General features: G+C 33.7%; 1 protein-coding gene across 6 annotated transcripts in view; it reads right to left on the reverse strand.

Moving 5' to 3' along the window:
• DYNC1I2 (dynein cytoplasmic 1 intermediate chain 2) overlaps window positions 1–22330 on the reverse strand; it is a 53253-nt gene extending 30923 nt beyond the window's left edge. For 2 of the 6 annotated variants that reach the window (XM_025850390.2, XM_025850364.2), the window contains exons 1-6: window positions 21926–22080; window positions 20712–20828; window positions 18407–18524; window positions 9430–9520; window positions 4191–4250; window positions 1933–2048 (exon numbers count right to left, since the gene is read on the reverse strand). In XM_025850390.2, coding sequence (XP_025706175.1) covers window positions 1933–2048; window positions 4191–4250; window positions 9430–9520; window positions 18407–18524; window positions 20712–20819 — 493 coding nt within the window. In that variant the 5' untranslated portion in view covers window positions 20820–20828; window positions 21926–22080. Of the gene's footprint in view, window positions 1–1932; window positions 2049–4190; window positions 4251–9429; window positions 9521–18406; window positions 18525–20711; window positions 20829–21791; window positions 21889–21925; window positions 22081–22172 lie in introns of those variants that run through there. The other 4 variants (XM_025850416.2, XM_025850399.2, XM_025850372.2 and 1 more) reach the window with 3 other exon arrangements.
• Window positions 22331–24179: the final 1849 nt, after the last annotated feature.

Below are 24179 nucleotides of genomic sequence, written 5' to 3' on the forward strand. Positions count from 1 at the left end.
GCTTAACCAACTGAGCCACCCAGGCGCTCCAAGGATTTTTTTTCTCCTTTTTGCTTACCTGTAATTTTTGGGCTTTCTGAAGTGAATATTGTTTTTGATTCTCCTTAATGGAGAAATGTGGTAATGAAACTGAAATTTTAAAAATAAATTAATTTAAATATTTGATAAACAAAGTTTTAATGTTTGATATTCCATAGTTAAACAGGAATAAATTTTCCTGGCCAAAGAGAAAAAACATTCCTTATGCACAGACTGCTAAAAGGAAAATTTATTATTGGACCACAGTGCAAAATATCAACAACTCTAAAATCCATAGCTCACTTGGTGGTAAACCTTGACATGACCAGAGGTAAAGGTATTTATAATCATTATTTATCTTACTTAGTTTGAATATTCATATCTTCTGCTGCCAAAATATTAATGCCCAAGTTGCTGCTGGAGTGTTTACTTACAGTACATAGACTTTACTAGTAACTTTTCTAAACTCTGACAAATTCTGAATTCAAATACATATGTGGCTTCAAGGGTTTCAGGTAAGGAACTATGGACCTGTATTAGGGCTATTATATAAATCTCTTTTATGTGTGACATAATTTATTAGCCTAACTGGAAAAAAACAAGAGCTATCATACTAACTTTATGCGTGAATCATTAACTATCTGATGAGATTTTAAAAATTAGTCCCTGGGGCGCCTGGGTGGCTCAGTCGGGTAAGCTTCTGCCTTCAGCACAGGTCATGATCCCAGGGTCCTGGGATCGAGCCCCACATCGGGCTCCTTGCTCAGTTGAGGAGTGTGCTTCTCCCTTTCCCTCTCCCTTTGCCCCTCTCCCCAATGGTGCTCTCTCTCTCTCTCAAATAAATAAATAAAATGTTAAAAAAATTAAAATAAAATAAAAATAAAAATTAGTCCCCAATGTAAAAATGGTAACTCCTGGTTTAAGAATCAAAAGACTTGGGGTGCTGGGTGGCTCAGTCGTTAAGCATCTGCCTTCGGCTCAGGTCATGATCTCGGGGTCCTGGGATCGAGCCCTGCATCAGGCTCCCTGCTCAGCGGGAAGCCTGCTTCTCCCTCTCCCACTCCCCCTGCGTTCCCTTTCTCGCTGTGTTTCTCTCTGTCAAATAAATAAATAAAATCTTAAAAAAAAAAGAATCAAAAGACTCCTGGGGCGCCTGGATGGCTCAGTCAGTTAAGTGGTCAACTCTTGATTTCAGCTCAAGTTATGATCTCAGGGTCCTGGGATCGAGCCTCATGTCAGGGTCTGCGCTCAGCAGGGAAACTGCTTGAGGATTCTCTCTCTCCCTTGCCCTACGCCCCTGCTCCTCCTCTCTCTCTCTAAAATAAATAAATAAATCTTAAAAAAAAAGAATAAAAACACTCGACATTCAATATAATGTCTGTGTATACATCTCTCTGTTACACACAAATTAAAGGCTGCTTATGAAATCAACATAATAGAGCCCTTAGATCATAAAAGCAAAAGTTTTAGAATTAGATCTAGATGTGTTCATAAATATGGATAACAACGACAACATATCAGAATATCATACGCTCTAAAGAAAATAATTTACATGGTTTCATTTACTGTGTGATACATTCTTTTAGGAAGGATTGTGCTCAGTGACAGACATAGATCACTCCTAAGCTTTTCTGATTCTAAAGCATCACATATCAATGACAAAATGAAGATTAAAAACTTAAGTTTATGTCAACAAAATTAAAAACCATATATACAGTTTATACTTTCATTAACTTCTAAAAGAAAAAGGTTTAAAACTCTAAGAAACAAATACATCAATACAGAAACCTTAAAGCATTAGTTTTATGATGTTTCCCTTAGAAAATATGCCAAAAAAGAAAGAGAAAAAAAAGAAAGAATCTATTTATTCAATATGGGAATTTAATGATCATCATATTAAGGATAGATATTCACCTTCTTTGGGTTGAGCCATAACTGGAGTCTGAGTTTCCTTTGTATATGTGACGATTTCTCGAGGAGGAAAGTCAACTTGTGTAATTTTAGCCATTCCAAGTTTAATAGGTCCTCGTCTAAATAAAGTGAAGACAAATGTTTTTAAATACAACAAATGAAACATTTTAACTACATCAAACCATGTTTTTTGGAAAATTAAGAATTAAACATTGTGTATCCAACATTGTAATTTAAATCCCTGTTTTATTCAAGAAATTTTAGATGAACAATGAATTGGCTTTATTTTAACAAAAGAATTTAGAAGATAGCAAAAACAAAAGATATTTCTGAATCATTCAAGATGTTTGTTTTTCACTTTAAAAAGGCAAATAATTTAGTTTCTTAGAGCAAATGTGTGGCTAATAATAGACTAGGATGATAGGAATTTCATCAGAGTGGACTACTAAATATGGTTGGTTATGAGAACTCTTCTTAGAAGGGATATTGATTCCAGACTTTTCTGAAGAGGCAGATACATGGATCTCAGACCACGTTTAGTTTCCTTCACCATTAGGAGACTTAAGCTTTAAGAATGAAAAATAAGTTTCTGTTGAAACCCTTTTTCTACTTATACTTTGCATAAATTAAGAATCATAAAGTCAATTTAGATTTTAAAATGAAATATTTAAACTTTTAAATCTCTAATCTCTGCATGGTCAGTACTGTCCTTGATTCATATACGGACAAACTACAATGCAGATATTCTACACCTGAATTAAAGCGACAGATATTTTGAATACAATAAAACTATTAAAGTCACTTCTGTTTTAAATAGAGGGAACACATTCTTCTTTGACAAAGAGAAGAAGAGAATTATAGCTGAGGAAAATCGATCAAAAGAAAAATATTTTTTATTAGATATATGGATCTTTTCTTGATTTATTAGATATCTAAATGCTAAATCAAATAATACAGTATGCTTACAAGCTCCCAAAGAAGTTCTCAATTATAAGACTATCTTAAAAGGATATCTAATAAAAGCATTGCTGTAACTTCAGAATATCAAGCAGGATACCTGAAATATATACATATATGTAATAATAACTATTTTCTTATAAAACATTTTCAAAATCCTATACAAAAAATTATAATAAAATTAGTACATTGAATGGATTAGTTTTCTCTAAGGTCCCAAATGTGGGCTATAATAAATTTTTAATGTGTTTTCCACTTTAGGAATATCTTAGCTTTAAAGGGAAAAAAAGGTGCATTATCAAAGAATTAAATGGGAAAACTTAAGCAGATTTGAAGTAATCTCATATTCTAAGAATAAAATTTAAAATAAGAAACACTGTATTCTAAATTTTAAGATACAAACTACTTAAAAAGTTAAACACTCACATATCTGAGAAAAAATGGCCAAGCCAAGAACATTAAGAATAAGTTACTAACTTGGCTGCATATAGGGTCTAATTAGACAAAAATCACATTAGAACAAACAAACAAATAAGATTTAGGGGTAGAAGGTTAGGGAGGTAATACCTCACTTATCCAAAAGCCACTTTTCCTGAGAATAAAAAAGCAACTAGGAGTGGGGGCAGTCTCAGGGCAGCCAACAGAGAAGCTTCCCGTTAATGTACAAGAAGCTCATATACTTTTCTTATATGCCCTAATTCAAGGCTTATTTACTCTTACTTTAGACATAATTCCAAAAGGTGTTGGTCACATGATTTAGAAGGTGCAAATTACCAAATTACTATCTGAGTAAGGCACAATGGCAGCAACAAACATAATTTGCACTGGAGACTAGAATAAATAAATGAGTGAATAAATGAATTAAAGAATAAATCAATAGCAATCTGGGGCCACAGTTCTGTTCCTCTTAAAAACCTAAGAAAACATCAGGAAATTTTAATACAGGAAAATAAATTAGTATTTATATCAAGTAACCCAGAAAAGGTTCAATTATATGTAGAAAACGTATCAGAAAAAGTCTGGGAAGTTTGTAATACAGCTTAGAAAATTTCACATCAAAAATACAGACATAATCAAAGGACTTTGGACACTTAATGGATAAACTTAGGGAACCTAGAAAATCAGATACATAAAATATTTCTTTCACTAATGATAGAGGATAAATGAGGTGTCACAGTAAAATATTAACTTTTTCCTTTTCCTAATCGTATAATGTACATTAGAAACTTAAATAAAATTAGGACAATTTCACAAAGAATCAAATTAATTATAAAAGAGGGAAGGTAAAAAAATCTATTCAATACCCCAAATCGGAATCTGAGTGAAGCTGAAGAACTGATGGATCTGTATCCCAATGCAGCGTCCTAAATGGTTGTAGGACAACCATGAAGCGTTAGCAAAAAAGGCCATAAGTTAGTCAAGCAAATACATTCTATGAATAGGTAAAGCTAAAATACTGTTCACAATTAAAAACCTCATGTTCTGGTTAATAGAAAAAAACACCAGGTATCATTCAATGCTCTAGTGCACGCCATAAGCAGAAGGTGGTTAAAGATGTAAACATACAACCCAGATTAGTTAAGACAGTATTTTCAGATTACAGGAAACTAATATTGCCTAATAATGGACAAGAACAGCCAAAGCGTCCAACAACACAAATAATACATTATTTTTGGATAACAAGCTAGGCTATAAAAATAGCTAAAATTTTAATTTTCTTAATTAAAAAAGCATTAGTAAAAACATCTTAGTTAACATATTATAATCTTGCCCAAAGCACTAAATGTGTGCAGGAAATTGTCATATTGGTAAAGGAAACGAATCAACACATAAGTCTTTCGGTGAGAAAACCAAAGACTATTCCACTGGGATACAAAAAAGCTAAAGTTTCCAAAATGTGACCCCTATGTAATTTATGGGTTAAGCACTGCCTTGGGCTTACATGTCATCTGCTTTAGAAAACAACTAAAGATTTCTGTCTCTAGGAAAAAATAAATTTTCCCAGGAAAAATATTTTATGTTCAAAGGACTTACCTAAATTAACTAAACTTCTAGAGAGTATCAATTCTAAATAAATATTTGGTTGTGTTTTAGCCTTGCCTACCGGGTAAATAACTTACATAGGATCTTTTCCACTTAAGCCAAATCTTGTATTACTAGAACAAAAGGTGCTTTATCACATGGGCATGCTTACAAGGTAGCAGTATATAAGATAATTATGTACAGTACTGTATGATACTCATAGTTTCTATTAAAAAGTTAAGCACAATATATTCAGTACTACTATTTTTGGTTATCTATATACTCACATAAGTCATAACAAACAACTAAAACAGCTACAATATTTAAATACAACAAATGATTTCTATATTTTACCTGTCTATACAATTTATCAATAAAAACACTCAGATGAATTGAACTAGAGAAATTCTTCATATTAAAAATATAAAGAAAGACTTGGGGATTTAAACAGGATTGCGTATATGCAAAGAAAAGGTCATTCTGAAGATCTACTTTGTATTAAACTATGAACAGCAACAAACTCAGGCTTTGTTAAATCAGAAGGGGTCCTATTAGGTGCTCTCCAACAAATGTTCTGTCCCCAACCTTTACATTATATGAGAGGTATAGCTGCTATTAGTGACCTACAGCTCCTTGCTGAGGATGTCATTTAAGTCTAAAATTAAGCAGGGGCTCCTGGGGGGCTCAGTTGTTAAGCATCTGCCTTCGGCTCAGGTCATGATCGCAGGGTTCCTGGGATCGGGCCCGCATCGGGCTCCCTGCTCGGCAGGAAGCCGGCTTCTCCCTTTCCTACTCCCCCTGCTTGCGTTCCCTCCCTCGCTGTCTCTCTCTTACTGTCAAATAAATAAATAAATAAATAAATAAATAAATAAATAAAATCTTAAAAAAAAAATTAAGCAAAACTTTGCCTAAAAATATAGCCAGTACTGAAAATACATTGTACAACATACAGAATTATGTTTATTAAAGGCATCAGCAGACATACAAAGTAAAATTCCAATATAATCCAAAAGCCTGAGAGATAAACTGATCAAGAATGGAAAAAGGAAGAAACATGGATTACCCAACTGAGTAACTGTCAGCTAAATTGTAGAGATAACAGAAGTGAATGAGAAAGAGAACTAGAAACTTAATGAAATTCAACTCCAAATCTGCAGAGTTAGAGAGATATCACTTTTCATGGCCTTTTAACATTTATTCATAAATTACAACCAGGCCCAACAGAAATTTTTGGCATTCAGATATGTCTTGATACCATATCTGGTAATGTCTAATATATCGTATCCTACTCCCTGAGTGTACTAATCTGGGACTGTCTTGCCCAGTTAACAGAGTGTGTAGGTTCATACATCCCACACATCTTCATGTATTTTCCTGTGATATTTCTTCATATTCTCTTCATTCTTTCATTACCAACACATGCCTGCTCAATTCAAGTTCATTCAGTTTCATTCTCAGATCTTAGCATACTTTTCAAAAGCCATATATTTAGAAATGCTATTATTTCACTGCCAATAGCACCAATTAATCAACAAGATTATCTCTCTACTATGCAATCTGGAGCTGATGTAGTAGAACTCTTAGTTTTTACTCTTGTATGTATACATATATACACAAAAAAGAACATATGCAGCCTTCTTGAAAATTAATGATTAAAACCAAGTCTGTGCTCTCAAAGGAGACAATGTATGTAGTAAGATTAAAAAGATACCAGGTCACCTCATTCAAAAAGAGGAGTATTTTTTGCTCTCCTGTTAAACTGAGAAGAAACTAAATTTTACATTCACTCTCTAATAAGAACAAACCCCTAAAGATATTTAAATACCTGTTTTCTTGTTTTATAACTTATCATTAAAAATTTATACTTTAAACTTAAACAAACACAAGTTAGCTTGGAACTTTTCAGTACAGTGAATAATATCTTTAAATTAACGATGTAATCACTAGAATATAAGTTCCACGAAGGCAAGGACCATGAATATTTCATTTTCTGTGATAATCTACATAGTATTTAACATTAAATTGGCAATTTGATGAATATGTGTTCTACATACAAATAAATATCTTAACAGTATTTACTCCCTGTACCAATTCACAATATTCCAATGGGTCTCTAATAAACTCTAGGTTTCCCAATGAAACTCAGAAGGACATGTTCTAATTCACATTAATTTCAAAAACCAGGTAGATGGAAGTGCCTGGATGGCTGAGTTGGTTGGGCATCCAACTACTGGTTTTGGCTCAGGTCATGATCTCAGGTGTCATGGGATCAAGCCTCATGACAGGGCTCTGTACTCAGTGGGGAGTCTGCTTCAGTTTCTCTCCCTCTGACCCTTCCCCCCCACTTGCACTCCCTCTCTCCCTCTCTCAAATAAATAAATAAATCTTGAAAAAAAGAACAAAATCAAGTAGATGTTACATAGTTTTGAAAGCAAACTTGCTGATGCAACATTTAAAATAATCTTTCTACTATTCAAAATCAAGAACAGAGTTCAAAATGAACACAGTACAATATCTACATAAAAATAATTTATAATACAATTAAATTTAATAAATATAATAATTCTTTGGGTAAATATTTGTACTACAGTAAAGCTGCAGAAGGCGAAAAAAAGCCTTCTCTTGAAAACACCACTTGCTTATTAGCAGAGGAATATAAACATATTTGTACAAAAATAGAGAAGCATGAAGTATGAAACAAATTTAGTCTTAAAAATGAGTTCAGACTAAATAAATTTAGCCTTTAATCTAGAATATATACTATTTTATAAGGTACTATTATTTCTAAAAAAAAGTTTTGATATTTCTTAAATGGTTTTATTATTTACTTCCAATGACAATACAGCTTAGATTTGCAATTTTGGTTCTATTTACAAAACAGTTTTGGAAAATACATCTCAAATTCAAACTGGTGAGACTTTTTTGTCTTCTAATTGTTAATGATAACCTGATTATTCAGGAATTGGTTAAAATATCGAGTTTATTATATAGCTTCCTTGCTTTTTTCTGGCCGTCTTTTAGATACTCATTACTTATTTATAACTTCAATCAGAGGAACTTAGGCACAAAGAAGATGAGACTTCTCAAGTTTATTTCTTATTAAGAGGTATGTTAAGATGTTAAGGTATGTTAAGATATTTTTCTGAGGAGGACATTTAACTTCCTTGCCCAAAATAAGGATTCTGAATAAAGATTTTAACCATGTTTAATCTCATTTCAACTGACACAAAGAATCAAACAGTATGATGCTGTTTTTAAAAGACTTGCTGTTATTGTGTATGTGTGTATGTGCATGTGTGTGTGGGGGTGGTTCGTGTGTGACCAAGAGGAATAAGTAAAAGTACTTTCCCCAAGACAATCTTTGGAGAGAGGCTAAAATCTCACTGAACTTTTGGAAAGCAAGTCCCAACATGTGTACAGGATCCTAAAACAAATATGAAATATAGTTTTACAAGGAAGACATGAGTATGGGAAAACTAGGCAGAAAACATTTTTTTTTAAGTGAGGTATAACTGACATATAACACTATATTACTTTCAGGTGTACAAAATAATGATTTGATATTTGTATATACTGTGAAATGATCACAATTCTAGTTAACATGTGTCAGCATATACAGTTAACAAACATATTTTTTTCTTGTGATAAGAACTTTTAAGATCTACTCTCTCAGCAATCTTCAAATATGCAATATAGTATTATTAACTGTAGTCGCCATGCTGTACATTACATCCCCAGAACTTATTTATTTTATAACTAGAAGTTTGTAACTCTTTTGAAACTCTTCACCCATTTTGACCATTCCCTGTCCTCCACATCTGGCAACCACCAATCTGTTCTCTGTTATCTATGAGCTTGGATTTCTTTGGTTTTTGGGTTTTTTTTTTTCATTACATAAGTGACATAATTCAGTATTTGTCTTTCTCTGACTTCTTTCATTTAGCATAACGCCCTCAAGACAGTAAACACTCCTGTTTCCTTAGCAGTTATCTCTATTTGATATTTTATGCACTATTATTTTCTATCTTAATTATAACTAGTGACTCAATAGAACACAATTGAAGTACTTACCCAAATTGTTTAGATTTTCAATTACTGAATGGACAATTAAGCACAACAGAGGTTTTACATTATTTATAAACTATTTTACACTATATTTATACTATTTTATACTATCATACACTATTTACACACTATTTACATTGTTTATATTATACATACAAAACATTTACACAATAACCTGTGAAGTATGCTTAAACAGAAAAAAATTAAATTAACGTCTTTATTTTAATATAAAATAATTAGTGTGAAATCAGTTAACTATTCAGTCTAAATTAATCAAGAGGGACAGTTAAAATACTATTAAAAAAAATCCCCTAATTTAAAACAAATAATTTCTATGCCACTTAGATTTCAAAATGTTAATTTTAACATAACTATTTAGAGTTCCTCTAAAGCATCAACAGCATATAGGCACTAAATACATTCTATCATTAAACTATTAAAAGAAATTTACTGTACCTAGATCCCACTGCACCATCTCCAGAGTCTTGGCTTCCAGCTTCACTTGGTGTGCTCACAGATTTGGAGGATGGAGACATAGGAGGAGGGACTAAATAGTGAAATAGACAGGTATCCGCTGTTACTACACGGAGAGGTTGCTCAGCTTATGATGTTTCAAAAGTAATTTAACATGAAGTAATTAACAAAAAAGAAAAAATGGCAAACCAAAAAACAAAAATACATGAATGAAAATGAATAGTAGAAAGAAGAGGAGAAAGACAAAGTTAACAATGCATGCTGACGGCTCATGCAATTTCTCTGGCAAAATGCATTTGGGTTTTATATTAAAAAAAAAGCAAGATTATGAAAGGATGCATCTTCATCCCAGCCAACATCAAATGTGGGTACTAATTTTCAAAGGAGAGCATTCCTTCCCCCCCACTTTCTAACTTCTCACTTTTAAGATCACCAGATTATAAATATTACTTATAACTGTTGTCAAAAATCAAAACTCTGAAATATCCTTCAAAAGTCATTTACCCTTGGTTTTCTGAGATTTTTTTTAAATGTTAATTTTTGTCTAACAATTATTTCAGAAATTAATGCCTCAAATGATTTCATTTTCCCCTTGGCCAATTTAGAGAAAATGACCACAGCTAAAGGAATGGCTCCTTTAAAATGTCCATTAGTTTCCAGCAATTTGGGTGAAAAATGCAAACGGGCCATAAAACAGCATGCCTTCTAGACATGATGCATAACATAAAATGATGCATGCAACTTAAACAAGGCAAGACTTATGATAACTTCCTTACCCCAGTATTCAGAAAAAACTGAAGTGTACAGACAAAGATACAGACACCCAAAATATTCTTAATCCCTTCTTATAGAAAAATACACATTTTTCATAGTATATAAAACAAACAGCAAATGCTTTCCCCTAAATCATCACTCTTAACATTATATATCAACAGTTGAACGTGCACATTTCATGCTATTACATTTGTAAAACATTTTGATTACCATTGCAGGAGTATAGGAGGATCATCACTGCCATCTTCTGGTTAAATTTTACCATAAATGTCCCCAATCCCAAGTATCTTTGTAAAATAATCTTTCAGTATATAATATTAAGTGACTAACACATTTTATGCTGAGCTGCAAGCCCTTCTTTTAATAGTCTACTGAAAAGAAGGTAAGTTCCTAATTAGAAATGAACTGATCTAAAGAACTACGTATTTATTTAAAAATCTATGGTTTGGGGATAGTCACATTCATTGAACCCTTAAAATTATATTTAAATGTTTATACATGATACAATAAAAAAGGTAGGTTTGCTAATCTGACAAAATGTACAAGTATAGTATGATGAGTTACATCTTTTGCCTTTTCTTTTCTCTTGGTAATGTAAACTCTACACTCAATGTCAGGAGTGAACTCACAACCCCGAGTCACATGCTGTACTGACTGAGCTAGCCAGGTGCCCCATGGTGAATTACATCTTAAACACAGGTACAAAACTAACCATCCTTATTTTTCCAATGGCAAATTCTACTGGTAACCAATAGTAAGATTAGAAGAAAAAAAATCGTAACTAGAATGTTTCCTGAGATATAGTGAGTAATTCTTGCTTAAGTTCCAAAGGACTATAAAAACTTAATTGAATGTTTCTAATTTTGTGACTACATCTCTCAGAAACAATGATAAAACCAGACCACCTTCACATAGTTCACAGGTGGATGGCACTGTGCTAGGTGCTGCATGTACAACTCAAAGTAGCTAATTATGATTTGTATCTAAAATAAAAGAACATTATGTCCCCTAACTTCCTTTAGGCTATATTCCTCATCTTTTTGTCTGTTTCTCAATGTGAGGCTTTCCCTAGACTAAGTCCCAACTGATGCAAGAATAAATAGTATCTTACTTGGTTAAAACTACTTTATAAAAAAAGTTACCTCAAATTCTTTATGGAAACAGATTAAACAGTAATTATATGTACATAAATACACTAACCTAGCCAATAAAAGTGTCGGAAATAAAAGTTCCCAAGATAAAAAATAAATTACAGGGGTGATGCTACCAAATTATCATAGTTTATCAGCCAGAAGCAAAGTTAATCACCATGGCATCACATTTGTAATTCAATAAAAATCTCCATCCCAGAACTGTATCGTTTCTCACAAAAGATAGTTTTCAAGCCAGTTTATAGAAAGGACTCATTAAAGACTCAAAGTTATTATCTGGCTAACCCACTTCATCTTGCAATAATAAATAATGTATACTACAGAAGAGACAAACCTAGAAAAAGAAAATTACCATTATTGAAAAGGAGTAATATTAACAGAAAAAAAGGTAATGGTAGTATTGTTTGGTCACTACCATATTTCAACCTAATGAGTCTAGAAAAATCAAAGATTACAGTAATTGCACAATAAGGCAATGCCACCATACTCCCAGATTCAACAAACAACCCCCAAGAACAAACAGCATGCATTCAGGGAGGTTAAAAAAACCTCTGAACTCATAGCCCCTCAAATCTCAAAAAAGACTAAATTTTAGAATTCATCTGTAAATCCAAACAGCTTTGAAAATAACAAAAGCCATTACTAATTAGCTTTTGCCAAGTATCTTGAGATATAATCAGCTTAATAAGAACAGTGATTCAATCACATTACTTTTATTCCAGTTATATGTAAATATATATCATTTTATATATATTTTATATCTATAAAAGAGCCTAAAACAAGGTTTTAAAAGGCACAAAATAAAGGATTTAACATTAACACATGTGAATATCTGAACAAATTTAAACTTACTAGAAGTTTAGAGCAAAGATACTTATTTCCTTCTTTGAGAACCAGACGAGAAACATGGAGTAAATTGAAAAATCTACACCATGGCATTCACTGATCACATTAAGTAATATTGAAAGACTGTGACTCTTTAATTATCTGGAACAAAAACCCAATCAAGAAGGCCTTTCCTACCAGTTTAGATCTTGGCCTTCCAAGGATATAAAATCAACATTGCTGCCTTTTGGCCTGCAAAGGAACACCTAGAATATTTTTAAACCAGAAAGCACCTAGGAATCCACCTATATTTATGATTAGAATTAAATTCGAGTTGACTACTCAGAACTACACAAATGTCTTAGAGATGAAGGATGATGCACAGCCCAATTATTTTTCAAGTAGAAGAAAGCCTCTGGCAAGAAGGGGCTTTTGCCAGGAAGAAGAACCTAGAAAAGGTGAACAGTCAAGGAAAGCGAATGTAGGGAGTAGAAGCTGGTAGAGACAGTAAAATGGAAGGAGTGAACTTCTGAGCTAACCCAAAGATGTAAAGCCTCCTCTAGCTAATCTAGGATACTTAATACTCAAACATAGCCCGGACTACAATAATGCCCCCTTGTGGATACTCTTAGCCTGGAATAATAACATTTAAATAACTTTCATAACTTCCTCTTTTTGTCCTCAAAGGTACTGCTTTTTTTTTTAAATTTTATTTATTTATTTGACAGAGAGACACAGCGAGAGCAGGAACACAAGCAGGGGGAGTGGGAGAGGGAGAAGCAGGCTTCCTGCTGAGCAGGGAGCCCGATGTGGGACTCGATCCCAGGACCCTGGGATCATGACCTGAGCCGAAGGCAGAGGCTTAATAACATCTGAGCCACCCAGGCACCCTGAAAGGTACTGCTTTAAACCTTAACTCTCTTAAATATTAATTTCTCCCCTTCGATGGCCTCTTTCTCCTGGTAATGAAGTTTAAATATCCTCCACTAATCTCTAAATGTTTCGTTTCCTTTATTCTCTTCAATGTAATTCAGAGCATCAGATAAATTTTTTTTAAATATTTTATTTATTTATTTGAGAGAGAGAGAATGAGAGAGAGCATGAGAGGGAAGAGGGTCAGAGGGAGAAGCAGACTCCCTACTGAGCAGGGAGCCCGATGTGGGACTCGATCCCGGGACTCCAGGATCATGACCTGAGCCGAAGGCAGTCGCTTAACCAACTGAGCCACCCAGGCGCCCCAGATAAATTTTTTAAAGAAATTAATAAATAAAAATAAAATTCTGTGGTATTAAAATACTATAATGAACAATTTGTTAAAATTAGGCTAAACTGGAAGAAATGACTTGGTGCATGGGAAGCATTCATTCCATCTAAAAATCAGATTTACCAGTTATAAGATAAAATAAGTACTAGGTATACGACATACAACATGAAGACTATAGTTAACACTGTTATATGATACATAAGAAAATTGTTAAAAGTTGTCATCAGAAGAAGAAATATTTTTTCCTGCTTAGTATATCTGTAAAATGATGAATGTTAACTAAACCTATTATATTTATTTTATAATATATGTAAATCAAAACATCATACAACATACCTTAAACTTACATAGTGATATATGTCAATTATTTCTCAATAAAACTAGGAAAAAATGAGATTTAAGGTATTCAAAAGTTACAAGAATGTGAGGGAAATAAATGAAGCAATATTTATTTTTGACTAGCAAAGTTCTTTTGTTTTTTCCTAGTAAAAGAAAATCCAGATAATAAACTATCATACTAATCAATGTTCTGTGCCCTACTGATACAGACTCAGGCTACAGAGTACTTGACAGTGTCTGTTTTCATCTCTTTACAAGATGTTTAAAACAGTAGTTATACATACAAAAGAGATTCACTTTATTTTTTTCAATCATCAATGCTTAAGAACTCCACACTGGATAGAACATGTCTTGAAAGTTGTACCTAAAATTAACTTTCTTAAGACTGGCCACTTAAATTTAGTAAAAAAAAAAAAAAAAAAAAAAAGCCATGCTTCTTTTATGAAATGTTCAAATTTCAATTTCCACTATGTTTTTTTCTGAAATTTAAACAATCAGATTTTCCTTTTGCTTTTAAAGGAGATGGCTTTTATTTGGCCTTACAAGGTAGAAAGGCATACAACCTAATAATAATTGAACAAACATTTAAGTGTCTAGTCTGTGCTGGACACCAGGGATGAAAATGTGATTTTCTCTGCTCTCAAAGATCTCTGACAAAAAGCAGTCAATTACCAAATAAATAAGAATCTACCAATGATGAGAAGCTAAAAGAGATTTTATTAGCTATATCTTCTTTAAAAAACATTCTTTTCAGAATTAAAAAAAAGAAAAAGGTCTGTTTTAGGAAAAGAAGAGATTGATGTTTTTAATAAATCCTCTTGAATATTCTAGCAGTATTCTTACACTGCTATAATTTAAAAATATTTACTAAATACATTCTGTAGTGAAAAGAAAAACAAGTACCCATCCTGGGTCATGATATAAAATGTATTTTTTATTTTGGTTTACTGTCAAGAAAGTTTGGTAGACACTACCTTCCTCTGTATCCTGTATTCTTCAAGCCTAATTAAAAAAAAAAAAATACTGGAAAGATCTTTAGGAATCTGTCAGAGAATAGAAGAAGGTGAAAACCACACAACCTCTTTAATATGGCTACTATAACCACTATATCTATTATAATGGCCAGACAAGATCTAATAAAAGGGAAAAAATTACAGGCATGGTTCTCTTATGAGTATAGATGAAGAACTCCTAAACAAAATACTTGCAAATGAATTCACCAATCCATAAGAAAAAAATCATCTTGTAACTAAGTTGTTTATTCCAGAATGTAAGATGCTTTTACATTAGAAAAGCCATCATTATAAATCATCAAATTAATACATTAAAAGAAAAAAAAAGCATATGATCATCTCAAAATATGAAGAGACCTATGAATTTGTTGCAAATATTCTGGCAGTTTTAAAGAATGTCCATATTCTTTGTGAATTCCAATCAACAGAAGAATGTAGCGGAACTGATGACTCCCAAGAGTAAGCCATAAAAATAATAGCTTTTTCCTGGCTGTCTTTATCTTTGGATTGCTCACTCTGAAGAACCTGACATTCTGCAAGGATACTCCAGCGCTTCTGTGGAGTGGCCCATGTGGATAGGAACTCAGGCCTTCCACCAACAACAGCCAACACCAACTTGCCAGCTATGTGAGTGAAGCACCTTGAAAGCAAATCCTAGCAGCAGGCAAGTCTTCAGATGACTGCAGCTCTGACTGCCATCTTGACTTCAATGCCATGAGACACCCTGAGCCACAACCACTCAGCTAAACCACTACCAAATTCCTGATAGGCAGAAACTGTGAGAGAGAATAAATATTTATTATTGTTTTAAAAAAATCAAACCAATACAAAAATAAATAGAAAACTTGAATAGACTATAATCTTAAAAAGAGACTTGAAATGGTGAATAACCTCTGCTTTCAACTATCCCCTGGAAAAAAAAAGTTGTAATCCCAGGCAGTTTTACGGTTGAATTCTACCAAGTTTTAAAGGAACAGGTTAACATCTATTCTTTACAAGCTGTTCTACAAAATATCAAAAGGGAAAGCCATCGAATTTATTTTAAAATCATAACCATTATGGCCAATGAACGTGGACAGTACAAGAAAATTACATAGAATACAAAGCCATAGTAATTGAAACTGTGGTTTAATAACATAGAATCAAACAAATTAGGTAACAGTGAAAATACAGAGCCCAGAAATATCATGGATACATGGAAACTGTATGACAAAGTTGGCATCAGAATCAGTGAGGGAAAGGATGGACTATTTAATAAACAGTACTGACAAAATTAGCTAACTGTATGGAGAAAAACTAGATTGGATCCCTACCTCATGCTATATTCAAAAATATAACCCAAACGTCTAAAGGTGAAGGCTGAAACTATAAAGCCTAACAGAAAAAATGTAGGAAAATATAATATTGTGTCTTCAAAGAAAGGATTTCTTAAAAGAAAAAAAAAAGACCAAAATGCACAAAAAAGGGTTATAATTGGCAGGCCTGACTATTATCAAAATGAAGGATTTGAACATATTAAAATGAAGAATTAGGTTCAATGAAAGATACTATAAACAGAGTTAACAGGTAATAGACTCGGAGAAGGTTTTTTTTTAAAAAAACTAAAACAAAGAAGTCCTCCTCTAAAATATACAAGGAACTCCTACAGCAAGATAAAAAACTCTTAATTGTAAATGGGCTACAGATATGAATATGCAATTCATAGAAGAGAAAATAATAGATATTTGAGAAATGGTCGACCTCACTGTAAACAGATGAATTTATATTAAAACATTTTGGCATACCACTTTATACCCATCAAGTTGGCAAAAATTGGAAAGTTGGAGAAAATCAGGTGATGATGTGGATATGGTAAAATAGTTACTTTCTCATCACTAGCAATGAGAGGGTAAACTTGTAGTCATTCTTGAGAGTGGTGCTTAGAATCTAATAAATGTAAGTAAGCTTATACACAGTAACACAGCAAGTCAATTCTTAGGCATAAACCCCAGAGAAACTCTTCCACAGTTCTCAAAGGGAAAGTATATATTCTTTGCAGTGATGATTGTGATAGCAAAGAGATGGAAGCAATCTAAATGCCTATATCACTTGGGGAACAGATAAGTAAAATATGGTATATAATGGAATATTATGCATCAGTCAAAAATAAATAACTAGATCTGTATTCAGCAACATGGGCAGGTCTCAAACGCTGCTTGGCAAAAAGATACAAACAGAATGATACATATAACACAATGTCGTTTATGTGTATAAAACATCTATGCACACATATATATATATGAAAACTTGAAATATGTAAACACATGTAGGACAGATCAAAAGGACATGTTAAAAATGCAAGAACGGTACTTAATGCAAGACTGGGAAGTGGAATGGAACTGGAGATGGGGAATGAGGAAGAAACATACACACTCACACACCCGCCCCCGCCCGAAGAACAGTCTTTTAAGACTCGATAATGGAGGAGGGCCATGAACTGAGAAATATGAACAAGTGAATTCAGTGAAACTGAAATCCTAAAAATAGAAAAGGAAAAAAAATTCCTCTGGGAGGAAAACAAAGCCAATGACAGAAAAACTATCAAAGACTATACAACTATTAAGCAACTTGGTTTAGTTACTATGTTATTAACAATACTGTTCTGATGCATTTACTTTTAAAATTGTAATATGAATGTAAACTTATTAAATAAAGACACATAAATATATTTCAATCTTCAAATTCTACCATTAGGCAAAAGGCAAATGAGGTGAAAGAAATAACAATGAAGCAGACCATGAGAGTGACCAGCTTTTTCATCTTGAAACCTTTTAGAAATATCAGCTCTAGAAATAGTTATGTTATAGTTCACAACAGGCAAACAGCAGTTACTACTTCTGGTATTTGTCCCCTGAGCCAGATGGAATTAGTCTAAATGACAAAGGCCATGTCAAATTAAAATACTATGTAACAATATTCAGGTCAGAATTATTTTAAACAAGTGTTTAATGCTTTCTGACATGAACTAGACTGTCTTCAGTACCTCTACTATTTCAGCTTTTTGGTTCAGTACTGTTATCAAAATGAATGGCCCAAAAAAGAACAAGTCAAATTGCTGCCAAAAGAGGCTACCAATATTATTTCCATTATTAGCAGTGAGGGCAGAAGGCTATTTTTTCCTTCCACTCCTATACCTTTGAAACTAATATACTTCTAGAACTTTGATTCATTATACCTCTCTTTAACCTACAGAAAAAATATAGAGTTAAGATCAGGAATCAGTCATCTTTGAGCTAAATACAGTATGGCACAGAAAACTTGTTCAACAAATGTTGAAATAAATTACTGATTTAACAAGAAAAGTCAATTGGTTGTTCAGTGTATGTTAATAAGTGCACTTAATCTTGCAGCTCTCTTAAACAAACAAAATAACCATGTATTGGCACATGTGAAAAAAGATAATTCTGAATAAAGTATAAGATAAATCATTTTTAAGAGACACAAATAAGAAAAATATGCAAAATATATTAAAGTCAACACATTCATCTCAGATATGTCTGAGCTGAATAGCATCTATTCTTGGCTCTTATAAATGGATATATTCTTATCCTTACCAATGGGGGATTCTGGAGTTAGCCCCATGCTTTGAAGCAATGCTTCAGCTTCTCTTCTTTTTTTTTCAAGATCTGATTCTTCTTGCACAGGCGCAACTGCTTCCTTCTTCTGATCAGTCTATTTTTAAAGTTAAAAATTTAAATTTACATAGAATATGAAACATTTCTGCTTGCCAAAAAAGTGTATTTTAAATAATGTGCTAACACTGTTTACTCTGGGGGGGGGTGACTTAGTTTTGAACACATATAATACTCATTAAGTGAAAACCATTCTCAATAGAGTTCTAGTAAGTAATCTCCAAATGATATGTAATCAAGGAGTTCCCACAAAAGTTTTTACCTAATAAATTCAAAAAGTACAGTCAACTTCTATTTATCTACAGTATGAAATTGTTATCCACAGTTAGGAATTGTGGAAACCTCCCCCAGTGGCACAAAAGCTTAGATATAAGTATCACAACACTATAAAAAAATTATTTAACCGGTAACAAATTTTAAGTAAATGGACAATGTGATTTGTTGAAAATCCAGTATGAATACCTCAAACTTCTGTATGAAGTCTTCATTGTATTTATGCAGTTTTATGTAGAGAATGTTTGTCAAAAATTCATCTGGAGAAAGGTTTTTTTGTTTTTAAATTATAGGTCTTATTTTTATAATAAAAACATGGTTGAATTTAGTAAAGTTAAAATTCACTTTTGCACAACACAAAACATTTGTTATCAAAATTATTGCCAGCTTTTATTTCAGTCACCTATAGTTTTAGCAAAATCTTCCAAGTAAACTAGATAAGCCTCAATAACCTCAGATCATCCAAAACATCTCAAATGAAATTTAAGGCTTCAAAGAAAAAGTTTTATATATACAAAATAGGCTCCGATGCCCTGTTTTGCCTAGACAACTATTACTCACACAATTATCTGTAGTGAATTTTGTCAATCATAATATTCTATGGTACCATTTAAAAAAAAGTCATCCGTGAACTTCATCAAAATAGCTAAACAGGCTGTATTATGAAGTTGACACTTTACCTGTATTATATAGCAATGTATTAGTAGACTCATTGTTTAATACTATTAAGTTATCTCTTGTAATGTTTTATAGCTTTTAAATTAGCTGTAAATCATGTAGTAGATATCCCTAGGCTATTTATGCCACTTATGGCCATCCTTAGAAAACAAAAATCAAATATGCTCTCAGCACTGAAGGGTTTAAGGCTGCAGATACTACTTTGGAATGGCTCTGCCTATTGGACTCATGTTTCTATCAGTTAACTTTTAATCAAACAGCTAACTTAAACCTCCAACAGTCTTACAATAATGTATCACAGAAAGGTTCAGAATAAATGAGAAAACTCTTCAAAGGCTTTTACAGCATCATAGCAATGCTGTACAAAAATTGTACTTTCGATTTTTCTTTTTTTTAATTAACATATAATGTATTATTTGTTTCAGGGGTACAGGTCTGTGATTCAATTTTTTCTGATTTTTCTTTTCCCTTAAGAGATTTCTAGAAGTCCTGGCTATTGGCTAGCAAACAGAAACCTTGGTACTAATGTAACACTTAGGAAACATTATCTTACACTGACCATTTAAAACATATCTGTGGTAAAAGTATACAAATCTGTCCAAATAGTTGGGAAAAATGTACATATCAATACAGGAACAAGTAAAATATCTCCAGCTCAGGGTCAATGTATATTTGCCATACATGATGAAATGGTGATGTGAAAAATCAGAAGACATATCTATCTGGTCTATCTTTAAGGTAATATCAAACCTACTGCTTGGCAAAAATATTTCAAGGAAAATATTTCATGATGAAAGAGATAACAAATTCCCTAATCACTTAAATAATCTATTATATATTTCTCTTTTCTATTATTTATTCTGACAAACTGTTAGCAGTGCAGGCTAGCAAAACATTCAGATAAGTAAATTCAAATTCCAAACTAAGTTATGATATATATGCCATGTTTTATGAGCTATTACAAGGCAGATGTCCCTTCCTTTGTATAATAAACATATGCCTAGAAGAGAAATATGTAAATTGAACTTTTATAAACGAAATCCTCAAAATGCATCAATCTATATGAAATATTTTTATTCAGTACCAATAATCCTATTTTATCAATTTTGTCATTTTCACATACCTGGTTTCTTTAAAGTAAAATTCACCTACACTGCTATATTTGCAGTCACAACTGCTGGATTTTTAACTATTCTGAAGGTATTACATAAAGGTATAAGTATTTGATATTAAACCCAATTATTTTACTTGTTTACTTAAAAAAAATAAAACATACTTCCTTTTTCTTCCTTTCTTCTTCTTTTCTCTTCTTTTCCTCTCTAATTTGGGCCAACCGCTGCTTCTTTCGTTCCAACTCTGCCTTTAATTCACTTTTGTCCGACATGTTTGTGACCTTAAAAAACATATAATCATTTATAATCACCATTATAATCATTTAAAATCAATTATAATGATTTTACCAATCATTAGGTTGGTAAAAGTAGCGCTCTTTTAAAAAAAATTAGTCTTCAAGAAGAGAATTATCTCAAGAGGCCTGTAGTTCACTGCTATCGAAAGACAACATATAAATTCTACTTTTTAAATATGGAAGCATAATATATTACTAAGATTTGAATAACATTATAAAGAAATGTATATAAATATTCAGAGTTGAACAAAGTAGCTGGCATACAGCAAGCTCTTTAATGTTCACATGCCCAGATTTAACACAATGTCTCTGACTCTTAAAACAGAGGACATGGGTTGGCATTAAAGAGCTCTTAGGCTATATGACACAGATCAAATCTATAACCAGAGTTTTGCATTCATCCCTAGAAATTTGATTAAAAAATATGCGGTCAGACAAAATTCCCGTAAATAATGTGTAATACTAATAATATTCAGGACAAGCAAAACACAAAATTTACCATCATTAACTATCAAATATATTTAAAGTAAGTATACTTTAAGTCAAAGCCCAACAGCAAAGTCTGACCGGCTCATCCTCCCAGGCCGGAAGCTCCGTGACTGACAAGTTCACTTTCTCAAAACTACAAGGAAGAGAAAGCCTCTGTCATTTTGTTTTATAGCCTCCACGTTCGGGTACTTTCCAACATACACGGGGAGGGAAGGCGCTGTCAACGCCATGTAGGAATGACTTTTATTTATAAAATGGAGCAAGGCGAAAAAGAGTCACTTTTCCTCTGAGGTCACCACTAAGAGGGCGCGGTCCATGATAGGGCGTCTGGGAGAGGGGGGCCACAGGGCGGGCGAGCAAGCCTCGAGGCTCCGCGGGCCATCCTCCGGTGGGTCAAGAAGGGAAGCGAGTGATCTCGTCTCCCGCCCCGCCCCCCCCGGCTTTCCTGAGTCACCGCACCTGTCTCTCCCCGCCTCTCCCCTTCAGGAGCCGGGCCGGGCAGCGCTGTCAGCAGAAACTGCCAAACCGCCCTTTGAGCCGGGACGTGCGACACAGCAGGCAGAAAAGCCTGGAGGGAAGCACAGTCAACCCACCTGTCAGCTGGCGGGATGGGAAAAAGAGTCCGCCCGCCTGCAACGTCCGGGTAACGTCCCTCTCCTTCACTCCCAACTCCCAAGAGTCGCCGCCACCAGCTCCGCGGCTTCGCGAAGCACACAAAGAGGGTTGGGCGGCGGCTACTACGGCGAGAGCTTAGGGACAAATAGCTTCACCAGAACGAGGTCGCTCCCGGAAAGAAGGGTGGGGCCGTGCTGCGTGAATTGCCGCCCCTCCGTAACTTACCTGTGTAGAGTAGAAACCAAAAGATAAGACAAAGAACCCAGTCAGCCTAGGGGCCCGAAGTGTTTCCACTTTGCCAAAAACTGGAAGAATACGCCTGATGTCCTCCGGCTAGGTAAGCAACCACACCACTCTCGCTTTACAGAGTGACACGACCAGAGAGAACTACAATCCCCAGCTACAAGGGAAACCTGCGTGCCTCGAGCAATGCATTCTGGGAGTTACGGTCAATGGTCGTCGCAAAGTATGCTGGGACGTGTAGTGTTTTCTAGGCTTGCGGTTTCCCACTTCAAGGCCTTGTATCTTCAGTATTCCAAAGAGAAGCTTCCAGCACTTCCCTTTAACGTATTCTGGTCCTCTGGTCAGTGCTCACAATGTTGTATGTGTTATATATTAAGATCTCTGACTCAACATTGGCCGGATTTTAAGAAGGGTTATTTTCCGGTGGTGAACTTATGTATTACACTGCACGTGAAGAACATTTTTTTAGATATATACACCAATTTTAAGAAAAAATGCCTTATAGACGTTTCACGTGGCATCTTAGGCAATAGCTAAAATATAAAACTAAATTTTGAAAATGTGTAACGCAGTCTGTCAGAAATGTGACCATTTGTGTTTAATTAGAAAAAGATTTGGAAGTCTTTACTCAGTTTTTACTAGGAATCTCGTGCAATTGTAAACTTGCTTAGCTGGAATGTTAGAGTTATGAAAATTAGCAATAAAAACTTTTTTTAAGTAGGCGTGGAGCCCAATGCTGGACCTGAACTCAGCACCATGAGATCAAGATCTGAGCTAAAGTCTAGAGTCAGGTGGTCCAACCAACTGAGCCACCCAGCACCCCAGCAATAAAGACTTCTAATTACCCTATTTCTCCTTAGTTTCATCATGTACACATGGAATATTCATTTGAGACTACAAATAAAATGATTACTATTGGAATAAATAAATAGATAAATAAATGTTTTTCAGCATTGCAAATAATTCTTCAGAACTTTGTTGCAGTGTGGTAGGTAGCATTTTGATTTTCTCTCAAGAATTTTTGAAAAGAGAATTTTACGCTCTTGAAATCAATCATTTTATACTATTGAAACCAAGCAAGAATGATTTCCACAGTTGTTAGGTGTTTTAATATACAAAAAAGGAAAAGTTATTGGAATATGAATTTACCAGAAATTTATGGGTCAATACACATTTTAAATTTTCTTATTTAAATAAAGCATTATTTGGAAATAATTAAAGCTAACACCAAAGCAATGTCTTTCCTATAGTCTAGAGCGACATTGCCCAAATCTAGGATTAACCTTTAGGATTCAAGTTCTAAGTCCTTAGGCCTGTGCCTAGTCTTTTCCTTATCTTACCCTGCCTACATACAAGATAAATATCTCAGAAATAAATTCAAGAAAGAAAATTCTTTCAATTTCAAGACTTTTCCCCATAACCTAAAATTTCAAAGAGCCCCATAACTGTACTCCTTTTTTTAATTATGTGATGTTAATCACCATACACTGTACTCCTTTTTGTTTTCTTTCTTCTTTTGTAATATTTAGTTTTCATTTATTAATTTGAAAACTTGTTATTGATTGCCTACCATGTGCCAGGAATGGTACTGGGTGCTGTATGTAAGAGCTAAAATGCATATCTCTGTCAGGACGCTCAGTTCAACTAAATATTACAATGAGATTCAGTAGAGAAGTGATGGAAACACTCTGGAAAAGAAAATTTTCAGAAGGAGGTGATTCCAGAGCTCAATCTTTGATTTTGAAAGACTGAATAGTAGTTAACCAAGCAAAGAAGATGCAGAAAGTTGCCTTAGGAAGTGGAAGGAATGTGGCCAGTGTACATAATATGAGAGCATGGACTACTGGAAAATCTGGAAATAATTCAAAATGGCTGTAGGCTAGGGCAAGAACAAGGGAATGAAGTCACAAGCAGTGGCAAAGTCACATATCCCAGTTTAGAGTCCTGAAGATGATGTGAATCCACTGACAGATTTTAAATAGGAGGATG

Source organism: Callorhinus ursinus, unplaced genomic scaffold (assembly GCF_003265705.2).
Source record: "Callorhinus ursinus isolate GAN/ISIS: 27379988/994484 unplaced genomic scaffold, GSC_fseal_2.0 scaffold2, whole genome shotgun sequence".
Classification (NCBI taxonomy): Eukaryota; Metazoa; Chordata; class Mammalia; order Carnivora; family Otariidae; genus Callorhinus; species Callorhinus ursinus.